Source organism: Heteronotia binoei, chromosome 21 (assembly GCF_032191835.1).
Source record: "Heteronotia binoei isolate CCM8104 ecotype False Entrance Well chromosome 21, APGP_CSIRO_Hbin_v1, whole genome shotgun sequence".
Lineage (NCBI taxonomy): Eukaryota > Metazoa > Chordata > Lepidosauria > Squamata > Gekkonidae > Heteronotia > Heteronotia binoei.
Window position 1 is genome coordinate 190,450,716 of NC_083243.1, and position 13,009 is coordinate 190,463,724.

The window sequence follows — 13,009 nt, forward strand, 5'->3', positions numbered from 1 at the left end:
TGATGGACCATATACTGCCTTCAGGGCTTCGTAGAACCCTCTTAAATCACCAGTGTCTGCACACAGCTGGGTTCTCTCTGCAAGCTTGGTCCACCACTCGTTCTGAATGTCTCGAAGCTTGCGCTGGAGGTTGCTACATGCAGCGCGAAAGGTTGCTTTTTTCCCAGGACAGGAGGGCTGAGCAAGATGTGCTTGGTAGGCAGATCTCTTTTTTGCCAGTAATTCTTGGATCTCTTGATTGTTCTCATCAAACCAGTCCTTGTTCTTCCTTGTGGAGAACCCGAGAACTTCTTCAGAGATCTGCAGGACGGTAGTTTTTAGGTGTTCCCAGAGTGCTTCTGGAGAAGGGTCTGTGGGGCAACTGAGGTCCTCAATTCTTGACTGGAGTTTTGCCTGGAAGGCAGCTTTAACTTCGGCTGACTGGAGGCTGCCAACCTGAAACTTCCTCCGAGGGATACCTCCTCTCCTGGGTGTGGGTTTAAAGTGAAGACGGAGATTGCAGCGTACAAGACGATGATCCGTATGACATTCTGCGCTGGGCATTACTCGGGTGTGTAAGACATCTCGAAGGTCTCTCTGGCGCACCAGAATGTAGTCGATAAGGTGCCAGTGCTTGGACCGTGGGTGCATCCAGGTTGTCTTCAGACTGTTCTTCTGCTGGAAGATAGTGTTGGTGATGGTGAGCTGGTGCTCCATGCAGAATTCTAGCAGGAGGCGCCCGTTGTCATTGCAGTTGCCAATGCCGTGTTTCCTGATGGTGATCGTATAGTAAATGTAGCTCTTTCACGATGTGGGATGGCAGTCCTCTCCCGGCTTAGCTGTTAAAGGCCTGTCGGAACAGTTCAGTTTTGCAGGCCCTGCGGAAAGTAGAGAGATCCCGGAAGACATAAGGGCATTTCACATTTCTGGTGCTTCCACTGAGAAGGCCCTAGACTGTGTGGAGTATAGCCTGGCCTCCTTTGGTCCAGGGATGGACAGCAGGTTTTGTGTCCCTGAACGCAGTGCTTTCTGGGGAACGTGCGGGAAAAGGCGGTCCCGTAGATAGAAGAAGAATTGCAGATTTATACCCCGCTCTTCTCTCTGAATCAGAGACTCAGAGCGGCTTACAATCTCCTATATCTTCTCCCCCCACAACAGACACCCTGTGAGGTGGGTGAGGCTGAGAGGGCTCTCACAGCAGCTGCCCTTTCAAGGACAACCTCTGCCAGAGCTATGACTGACCCAAGGGCGTTCCAGCAGGTGCAAGTGGAGGAGTGGGGAATCAAACCCTGTTCTCTCAGATAAGAGTCCGCACACTTAACCACTACACCAAACTGGCTCTTTCAAGGACAACTCTTGCCAGAGCTCTGGCTGACCCAAGGCCATTCCAGCAGCTGCAAGTGGAGGAGTGGGGAATCAAACCCTGTTCTCTCAGATAAGAGTCCGCACACTTAACCACTACACCAAACTGGCTCTTTCAAGGACAACTCTTGCCAGAGCTCTGGCTGACCCAAGGCCATTCCAGCAGCTGCAAGTGGAGGAGTGGGGAATCAAACCCAGTTCTCCCAGATAAGAGTCCACACACTTAACCACTACACCAAACTGGCTCTCCATAGGCAGGTCCCGACCATAAATGGCTTTAAAGGTCAATTCCAACACCTTGAAACAGACTGGCTGAACGTGCTCCCATCGAGGGAGCCCCATTAACAGCCGTGCCAGAGTGTTCTGCATTAGTTGTAGTTTCCGAGTCAGGATCAAGGATAGCCGCATGCACAGAGCATTACAGTGATCTATTCTCAAGGTGACCATAGCATGAATCACCATTGCTAAGTCGTCATGTTTCAGGAAAGAGGCCAACTGCCATACCTGTCGAAGATGAAAAAAGGCGGATTTGGTAGTGGCTGCTACCTTGGCCTCCATCGTAAGAGAGTACTCCAGGAGCACTCCCAAGCGCTTGACCTTAGGGGCCAGTGTTAGTGACACCATGTCAAGAGCCAGCAAAGGGATCTCCCCTCCTGGACCTTCCCGGCTCAGATAGAGAGCCTCCATCTTTGTTGGTTTCAGCTTCAACCGACTCAGCTTGAGCCAAGATGCTACGGCTTGAAGAGCCAGGTCTAGATTTTCCAGGGTACAGTTCGCCTGGCCACCCATCAGTAGATAGAGCTGGGTGTCATCTGCATGTTGGTGACATCCCAGCCCATACCTCCTAAGCAGAGAAAAGCCAAGGACTGAGTCTTTTCTATGGGGAACTAGTCTAGGAGGCACATCAGTGAGCACCACGGCACCCACAGGTTGACAAGTTTCAACCACTGATGAACATTAAAGGATAATAAAGATTTCTGAACACCACTGTTTAACCAAGCTCCAGTGGCCTATGGAGATTTTGTTCCTTGGTTTTAATGCAATCTTGCTGTAGTAATTTTTTTTTTAATTTATTTATTTGATTTATATCCCGCCCTACCCCACCTAAGTGGGAATCTTAAGAGCAGGACAGACTAACAAGAGAAATAATGGTCAGTATTGTTCACTGTCAGTGCAAACAAGTGAGGTGCTTAAAGCTTTTTAATATATCATCATCCCGAGCTAAAAATGCATCTAAGATTTCCTTAACCACCAAATCATATCTCACTATTTAACAGTATTTTATCCATAAAGGCTGATGTTTTAAATTATACAACCACTTTGATTTCAAACTATACATTCTTCTATTACTTACGGTTCTTTCCCTGGTAACAATTGGAGCACCATATATTGCGGGATTTTTTTCCTACTCTATTGGTTTTAAATTTTAATTGATTGGACTCCAGCTGGTATTCATAGAGAGTCCTTTGAACTTCTTTGCTTTCGTTCTGGTATTAGGAACAGTTATTTTGGCATTCACTTTCTGTAAGAAGATTAATTTTTAATGTTCACCTTTCTGTTCTCTATTACAAGCTCTCCTGGGGTCATTTTCAATTTAAAAATTTCATCTCGCTTTCCCCATCACACTGCCTCTGAAGTAGCCATTCTTGTGGCCCCCTCGTTGCCCTGGATTAGTTTTTTTTTAAAGGAAGCAAGCTTGATTTTTAAGTGTATTTAATTCAGTTTTTAATAAGAAAGGGATGCATCCATCCTGTGTCATTGAAGATGATGGTGATGGTGGTGATAGAAAATAGCCCTTCACCCAGTTGTGAATGGAGACTGCATTCCACATGATGGATCCAAACAGCAATAGTTATTTGGACAGTCCCTGGCCTAGTATATGCTTTATATCTCCTCCTTGTGAACTGAGTCTGCATACCACATGATCGATCCTAACAGCAATAGTTCTTTGGACAGTCCCTGGGCTAATATATGCTTTATATCTCCTGCCACGTTAACCCCTTTGTATTACTTGTAGTGATCCCCAAAGTCTTAGAGTATCTTTATGAGCGATAAAGAAGATGAGTAGTAGGAGAGAATTCAGTCAGTATTTATTTTCAATAACATTACGGACCCACATTTTTCTGGTTATAAAGCTGGCTCAGTGAGCTCTCTGCCCGTACACAAGTCAGGTCCATCCATCCCTCATGTTTATAAAAATTTAATTTGCATCCCGTGCAATCCGACCCCCATGTCCTTCAAGCAGAGCGCAGGCATACTGCAGAAATGTTACTTGTGACTAGGACAGTATTGGGTTTTTTTGTCTGCAAAGCTGTTTAACTCAGCTGTGGTGGTTATGGAGATTTTGTTCCTTGGGTTGAATGGAATATTGCAGTAATCATCTCAAGAGCGGACAGGCCAACAGACCGGAAGGCTTCCATCTTTGTCAGTGGCAGGTTAGTCCTCACTCCCCAAGAGCCATTTCCGGAAGCAGCAGTCTTTTGCAGCCCTCAGTCATTCAGGTTGGTTGTCAACCCTAGACAGCATTCCCAAGTTCTCTGAAAATATAATTCCTGTAAGCGTGTGAGTTTTACATGAAATATGTAAGGCTCAGTTTCTTCAGTCCAGGGTTTTAATGATATGTATTTTCTTTTGGAATTTTAAGGAACTTAAAAGGCTTCTGAAGAAGGAAGATAGGCCTTTGCTGCTGATGTTCTATGCCCCTTGTAAGTAATCCAATATGCAAGATGTCCTTGTTAATGCCCCATTGCTAAATTATACTTTTAAATGCATCCCAAATCAATACCGTGGGTTCAGTGTTCTGACTTTTCACTTAATATTGTTACTTATTCAGTTCTTATTCCAGATTTCAGCATAAATGTTAGAAGTGGTGCCAGAATATTTAAAAATACGTATGTTTCTTCAAAGAAGGCAGTGTCATCTGATTAGAGCACCACTTGCTTTGGGCTCCCTGCTTCTTGGCACCAAGGATTCAACGCCAGGCAGGGTTGATGGACAAACCTCAGCCCCCTCTGTTTTCAGCACACAGAGAACCATTTTGGAAGCTTGGAAGGTTTTTGGGTCTCCTTTAACTTGTGGGCTCCTGGCTCCTGTATGGTGGGTATCACCAAGTGGACACCGAGAAAAGCTGGTTAGAATACTGCCTAATAACTTCTTATAAACATCTTCAAAACACATCTTAGAGTATTATTTAAAAGTTCATCTTGATAACTTCTATAAAGAACTGAAGCATTATTTTCCTGTTCTCTCATCTCTTTGGGGGCATCAGAGAATCCTAACAAGATTTACTGCTCTTTGTTAATGGAAATATGACTCTTACTAAGATATAATTCACTTCTGATTGGACCATGTAATGCAAATGCATTTAAAAAAAATTGGATATAAACTGTTATTGGAACCTAGCAGCTTCTTTGGTGCCGGTCCCCCCACTCATTTTGTAGCTTGCCTTTTCTATCTCATACTGTGGAAAACCAACATATCATGGAACAAGTTTTGGAATACTGCCACTACTTTCATTTTGTGCTCTTTGGTCTACAACTCCCTTTTCCCCCCTTCGTCAACAAACTGGAATAAACCATTTCTATTTTTTCACCTTAAAAAAAAATTGGATTTTATGCTACTACTTCACTTTGCTGCTGTCTTCTGATATGAAATTGGATATTAAAGGACTATTCTAAAAGTTTGTGGCCTTTCATTTGGATTATATCTCATCAAGAACACTGGTATATTAAAGGATATAAGATAAGTACTGATTTACAGTCCTTTTCCATATTGATTACTTCCTGCATCATTTTGTGCCCTTTCATTTTGGATTATATACAAACAACAGGACACTGGCATATTAAAGGATATAAAATAAGTCCTAGTTTGCAGTCCTTCTCCATATTGACTACTTGGAGCATCTATGGAATACTGGTAACTTTTTTTGTCACTTGAGTAACAATAACTCTGAATAGAAGAAACAACTGTTCCCATCTTGGTGGTTTCCTGTGTCCAACCCAAATACAAGATTCTAAGCTTTTACTGCTACCTGCTGGACAACTTACATTTGGTAACACACAGTTTTAACAGACTATCTATTTAACTTTCACTTTTTTAAAACTAAGACTATCAAGAATTATTTCCAATTGTTTTAAAAATTTGAACTGAAACTTTTCATTCAGTCGGCTGAAATAGCAATTGTAGGCTAAAAGTTTGCAGATATTTGATACCAAGTTTATAACATAGTCTCTCTTGGGGGGTGGGGGGGGGATGACAGAAATGGGTTGAATATATAAAGTATACATATTATATGCTCCCATCCATTCATATTGTTCAAGATTGTTTCAGACATTTAAGATTATCTTAAAATTATTAAGATTGCTTATATTTTAAGACTGTAGAAGTTTGCATAAGACAATAATACTATGATTATGTAAATTTACATAGCTTTATGGAAAGGTTATATAAGGCATTCCAACGCGGAAGAAAACTAGTAAAGATGAGAAAGATGGCAACTGGAACAAGGTCTACAAAAAGAGATTAATTCTAATGAAGATATTCTAATTATAACTGAGAAAAATCCCTTTCCCGACAAATCAAAACTTTTAAGAGCTGAATTTAAACAAGAAAATTGAGAATTACTAACTCAACTACAACAAGATATTAAAGAAGATATACAAAAAATAAGGACTTTATGTTCTACTAGGACAGACATCAGTCATACTCAAGAACAGACATGTCTTTGATATCTTAAGACGTTAATTGTTAAAGCTGGAAAAGCAGAAATTCTACCAATAATGCTAGCGGATCACTATTCATTAGAACTAACTTTGAAGAGTGGAAACAGAAAAGAGATTGAGACTACATGACAACCTACATGACAAAGTTAAACAAAAATGTAAGGAAGACCTAATAGAATATTTTAAATTCAATAATATTGGTACAACGGCATCACTAACATGAAGCCAGTAAGGCTTACAAGAACTGAAATTGGACTGTGATCAAAGCTCAGATTCAGAACTTTACTGGTGATAGCTGCAAGAAAGAAAAAAGGAAAACAAGATTCTATTTAAAAAAATAGACAAAATAAGGGCATTGGAACAAGAACATAAAAGTACTGGTAATTTTAAAAAGCTGAAAGAGATCAAACAATTTTAAAAAACATTTGGATTTGCTAGAAGTCAAAGAAATGCAGAAAAAGCTGAAATATTTAAGACAAAGGTGTTTTGAAGTTGCAAATGAATCAGGAAGATACTTAGAATAACGCAACCCTGGGAGGTAGATTATCAGGCCCCCAAGCAACTGGCTGTTATCTGCTTCCTTCTCCTCTCTCTTTCTTCCTTCTGCATAACAGCTTGCTTTGCAAGGCCTGCTCAATCACACTGTCAGTTTATTATTACAGTCATTGACCAGAACATGTAAGTCATTTAGAACAACCTTAAAAATACCTTATAAAAAGTCCCACAAAGAGTCTACATATCGCACTGGAGCTACAGAGCAAAACCTCTATTTTCTCCATTGGCTGAGGCTCCTCCCTTGAAGAGGAAGGGAGGGGAGGTATAGCTTTCTTTGCTGGGCTTTCTCAATTGCACAGCAGAGCTACTAAACCAAGCCTTCCTTCTATTGGCTGAGGCTCCTCCCCCTCCTGGTCCCCTGGGGAAGGAAGGAAAGAGCCAGAGCTTCCTTTGCCCAGTTCCCTGGATCTCATGGGAGAGCTACAAAGAAAGCACCTTTAATACCAACATGTGCTAATGTTTTAAGCATGTTTTAAGGGTTTTTTAAAAAATTAATTGCGTTTGTCTGTGTCCTTTATAAAGTTAATACCTCTACTACTTAATCTTAAATAGGTAAACACATGGCCCAACCCAACAAGGTCTCATTTATATCAGATCTGGCCCTCATAACAAATGAGTTCGACACCCCTGGTCTAAAAAAAGAAGGGGAAAAGTGGAAGATACCAGGAATCAGAAAAGGAAACCAAATACTTTATTGAGAATAAGCGATTTGAGATTTGATCGATTGATTTTAGTTGTTTTAATTATGTAAATTATTATGTATTTTAATTTTTAGATCCTATTGTTAGAATTTCTGTGTTGTGAGCCGCCCTGAGCCCGCCTCAGTGGGGTAGGGTGGGATATAAATGAAATGAAATGAGAATAAGGAATTTTGGATCCCATAAAAACTTTCTTTACAAAACTCTATAAAAAAAAGAACTTGTTAATGAGGATGAAATGGAAAAATACTTATGAGAGTCATCATTTAAAACATTTATGCCAGAACACAGAAAAATATGATATCAGATGATAACAGTACAGGAAATTATGTTTTATATATATATATATATTAAAAAAAGACAAGGCTCCTGCTCCAGATGGTTTTACAGCAACATACAATAAATCGGTTGAAGATATTTTAATAATACTGCTACAAAAGGAAATGATGAGATACAAAAAAAAAAGCCAGCTGCTACTAACTTGGCAAGAGGCTAATATTAGTCTAATACGCAAAGAAGGGAATGATCTGTTACTACCACTATTTTATAGACCAATGTCATTGCTAAACATAGATTACAAGATTTTTGCAACAATCATCACAGAGAGACTAAGAAAATTTATTCCAGAACTAATTTAAGATCGAACGGGATTTGTTCCAAAAAGTATATGAAGAGCAATGTCAGATATCTTTTAAACGCAACTGAATATTCTATTTTTCCCAATTTAATTTTATTAAATTTTTGAACTTTAGCAAATATTGCATATTTCAATTCAAATATTGCAAACTGTGTATGAGATAAACTGTGATTACAAAAAAATTATGCAATAATATATTTTAACCAATATTTTACAATTTTTTAAAAATTAGATTTTCTAAAAAGATTTGTGAAAATCTAGTAATCCTTTAGTCTAGTATGAGCATACATAATACCCAATTAGTACTGATAACAGAGTAAACACAATTATGTAAACATCCATATCTTCTAGTCAGATTGATTAATTTGGTAGGTCACTGTCGGTCACTTCCGGGTTCCTGTCCTGCATCTCGACCTGTGTTATTAGTTACAGGCTGCTTCGGCCTGTAACTTCGATGGGACCGATGCCACAGGGACGGGCTCGAAACACTCTATAACCCCTCAAAAGAACAGCAGTCTAGCTCGCTTCCCCCGAGCCCTGTCGCCATAAGCCTCAAGGGGGCTCATTTTGCGGCATCTCCCGGCGGGAGGGTGGCACCCGCACGGGACACATATCAAATGAAAGAGGGGGCGCAGGGCTATCAGAAACAGCCGGCGGAGGGAGTCGGGAGACCACCCCACTGGGGGATCCACACCCCGAAAGTGATGAAGGTGGCACAGATAGAGCCAACAGAGCAAACAGGACAAAATAAATAGGCTGCATTATGCAGCACAGTCTCACTGGAATCTCACTGGAATCTGATTGGCTTCTCAGCGTGGAACCCGTTCTCTCTAGTCTTCTGACTTTGAAAAAAGTAAAAAAAGAGTTTTATTTAATTTTATTTCCCACTTTCCCTCTCTATAAATAATCTTGGTGTTTCCGGCGGTGATATTTGGGGGATTTTTGGGGACGTCACAGGAAGTGCTGTGAAGTCACTTCCTGTTTCCGGCAGTGGCATTTGGGGAAAATGATGTCATTTGGGGGAGATGATGTCACAGGAAGTGATGTCACTTCCTGCTTCCGGCAGGTGGCATGAGGGAAATGATGTCACAGGAAGTGATGTCACTTCCTGTTTCCAGCGGTGGCATGACGTCACCGGAAGTGCCGTCACCGGAAGTGATGCCACTTCTTGTTTCCGGTGGCGCGCTCCGCGCACGCGCACACATTCCTTCCCCCCTCAAGGTGTCCCTGGCTGGCCTGCAGATATTATGGCCACCCTAGTGGACTGCAAACAGAAAAGGAGGCTAGCAATGTTCAGGGTGCTGAATGAGGAGGGGAGGCAGGAGATATAATAGCAAGTGATTGGCTGGAAATATATATTGTGGGACCCGTGAGAACTCTAGTGACAACAGGAATTACTTAAGCAATTTATGTATTCTGGGTTGATCTAAACTAAACTTTTCCCTTAGTGAAAGTGGCGGTCGAATGGAACTTTCCTGTCTTCTACTGCTGTCCATTGAGCTCTCTGAGATGCTGCTTTTTGGGATGGGGTACTCAGAAATAAATGGGCAAATGGGAGAATTACCCCCTTTCCACTGATTTTTTTTTTTTTAAAAAAAATCCACCCTCTGTGTTAAGCTGGCAAAACTTCACAGCTAGCAGCCAGATTCCTATTATTTTGGCCCCCTTTTGTCAGGGATGTCAAGGACCAAATCACCCTAAATAATTGTGCTGGGTGTGAGCTGGCAGACATAATGCAAATGAAGAAGAATTCCTTCTTTGCCACTTGCACTGCCTTCTAACAGGCTTTCATAAGCATCCTTTAAGATGTTCTTGTAGCCTCATCCCAATCCCACCACCAAACTCGAGTCATCTGAGTTCTCGTTTCATCCTCCTGAGTTCTGCAGTGTACCAGGGGGATGATTTACCACGAGAGCACAGAGGACATTGCGGGGAAAACCTCATTGATGGCTTCAGAGAGGCGGTTTTTGTATCAGAAGGTCAAATTTCTCTACTCTTCTGCTTTCCTTACGCTAGTTTCTAACATTATAGTAATCTCCTCTTCTACGAAGCCCTGAAGGCAGTATATGGTCCATCATATCAGGCTCAGAGTCCCTTGCATAGTGCAGACAGCCAAGTGCTCCTCACAGACAAGGCATCCATACTGAACCGGTGGTCGGAGTATTTTCAGGTTCTCTTCAGTGCCAACCGTGTAGTTCAAGATTCAGCAATCCACCTCACCCCACTTCAACCGGTGAAAACAGAGTTGGATGAGATCCCCACCCTAGAAGAGACTGTTAAAGCCATCAAGCAACTGAAAAGTGGCAAGGCAGCAGGAGTTGATGGAATTCCACCAGAGATCTGGAAGCATGGGGGCACAGTACTACATAGCTCACTTCACAAAGTACTTGTCACCTGCTGGGAACAAGGCAAATTACCACAGGACTTTCGCGATGCAATCATCATCACCCTATACAAGAACAAAGGGGAAAAGTCAGACTGCTCCAACTACCGGGGGATAACCCTGCTCTCCATCGCAGGCAAAATCCTTGCCAGAATACTCCTGAACAGACTGGTGCCCACCATTGCAGAAGAACTCCTCCCAGAGAGCCAGTGCGGCTTCAGAGCTAACAGGAGCACCACCGACATGGTATTTGTTCTCAGGCAGCTCCAAGAGAAATGCAGGGAACAGAACAAGGGTCTGTATGTGACTTTTGTCGACCTTACCAAAGCTTTCGATACCGTTAGCAGGAAAGGCCTGTGGCAAATCTTGGAACGTTTAGGATGTCCCCCAAGGTTCCTCAGCATGATCATCCAGCTACACGAAGACCAGCGAGGCCAAGTCAGACACTGCAACGACCTCTCGGAGCCCTTCCCAATAGGCACAGGTGTAAAGCAAGGCTGCGTTCTCGCGCCAACTCTCTTTACGATCTTCTTTAGCATGATGCTTCAAAGAGCCGCAGTAGATCTAGATGAGGACGATGGTGTCTACATCCGCTATCGCACCGATGGCAGCCTGTTCAACCTGAGGCGACTAAAGGCACACTCCAAGACAATGGAAAAACTCATCCGAGAGCTACTGTTTGCTGATGATGCTGCACTCGTCTCCCACTCGGTATCAGCTCTGCAGCATATGACGTCCTGCTTTGCAGAGGCTGCCAAGCTATTCGGCCTAGAAGTTAGTCTGAAGAAGACAGAAGTTCTCCACCAGCCTGCACCCCAGGAAGATTATCACCCTCCCTGCATCACTGTGGGTGAATCAGTTCTGAAGACAGTCCAGCAGTTCAGCTACCTGGGGTGCATCATCTCCTCAGATGCCAAGATCGACAAGGAGATTGACAACAGGCTGGCAAAGGCAAACCGTGCATTTGGCCGACTGCACAAAAGAGTGTGGAGCAACAAGCATCTGAAAAAAGGCACAAAGATCAATGTTTACAAAGCGGTTGTGATGACAACCCTCATCTATGGCTCCGAATCGTGGGTTTTATACCGTCATCACCTGCGACTCCTTGAGCGCTTTCATCAGCGCTGCCTTCGCACCATCCTCAACATCCACTGGAGTGACTTTGTGACCAACACTGAAGTCCTCAAGCGGGCAGAGGTTACCAGCATTGAGGCACTGCTTTTGAAGACGCAGCTGCGCTGGGCAGGGCATATTTCTAGGATGGAAAACCACCGCCTTCCCAAGATTGCCCTGTATGGCGAACTCTCCACCGGCCATCGAAATAGAGGGGCACCAAAGAAGAGGTACAAGGACTCCTTGAAGAAATCCCTTAGCACCTGTCACATCAACCATCACCAGTGGTCTGACCTAGCCTCAGATCGCAAAGCATGGAGGCACACCATCCACCAGGCTGTCTCTTCCTTTGAGAACACACGCATAGCTGGTCTTGAGGACAAAAGGAGATTGAGGAAGAATCGCACTGCTACAGGACCAACCCTAAATCAGACTTTTCCCTGCAGCCACTGTGGCCGGACCTGCCTGTCCCACATTGGTCTTGTCAGCCACCAGCGAGCCTGCAGCAAACGTGGACTATTGCACCCTTCTTAAATCTTCGTTCGCGAAGCCAAGCCGAGAGAGAGTAATCTCCTCATATAATTCCTGTAAGGGGTTGGCAAAAGTAATGCAATGCACATGGTGGAACCAGCTACCGGAAGAGGTGAGGGCCCTGCGGATCTTACCCAGTTCCGCAGGGCCTGTAAGACAACCCTCTTCCGGTTAGCCTACGCCTGACTGGATAAATGTAGCTTATTAGACTCTGTGAATTATACTGTATAGTTTTAATGTTAAGATTGTAAGGTTTTTAGGCTTTTAAATGCTTTGATTTTTAAATGTAATAACTCTGCACTTTGTTTTATTGTTTTATCGTTTGCTGTGAGCCGCCCTGAGCCATTTTGTGGGAAGGGCGGGATATAAGTTATAGAATAAATAAATAAAGTCCCGTGCAGCATAGATATCTGTCTTAAAGCTGCATGGCTTGGAAGTCTCACAAACGTTTTGAAAAAACATTTCCAATTTTTTTGTAAAAGATTTGGCCCTTTAAAGGAGCCAGGTTCCCAGGGGTTCTGGGCCTTCTTAATGAGCCATTTCTCTGGCTTATCTAGGCTAGGGATTTGCTTGAACACGATTATAGATTTGCAATTGATGTTCTAAAGCCAAGGGGTATTTAAAACACACAAGAGGACACTATGGCTTGTGAGGGGGAGGACTTAGGTACTGCTCTGTTCAAGTATTCTGAAATTTGAGAACAACCCAGTCACAGGGAATTCTACTGCGGTAGCGGGGAGTCATGTGCTCTAAAATCTGAACAAGGACCCTGGTTACAGATTCCAAAATCTGAACAAGGACCCTGGTTACAGATTCCAAAATGATTCTGTATTTTAATGATCTTGTATGAGTGTGTGATGGTAATTAACTGTGGCGTTGTCTGCAGCTGTTTTATGACTTTTGGAGATGCAGCATAGCATTCAGTTTAATTCTTCCTTCTAGCCATTGATCGTGCTTGATGTGCCTATAGCTAGGGTGGCCATAATGTCTGAAGGCCAGCCAGGGACACCTTTTTTTGGGGGGGGGGGAG

The 13,009-nt window shown here is 42.9% G+C and overlaps 1 protein-coding gene across 1 annotated transcript in view; it reads left to right on the forward strand.

Annotated features, from left to right (window-relative positions):
- The window catches only part of PDIA5 (protein disulfide isomerase family A member 5), a 291,070-nt gene that overhangs the window by 122,396 nt on the left and 155,665 nt on the right, over positions 1–13,009 (forward strand). The window contains exon 7 of the mRNA XM_060262232.1: positions 3,986–4,046. Coding sequence (XP_060118215.1) covers positions 3,986–4,046 — 61 coding nt within the window. The remainder of the gene's footprint in view (positions 1–3,985; positions 4,047–13,009) is intronic.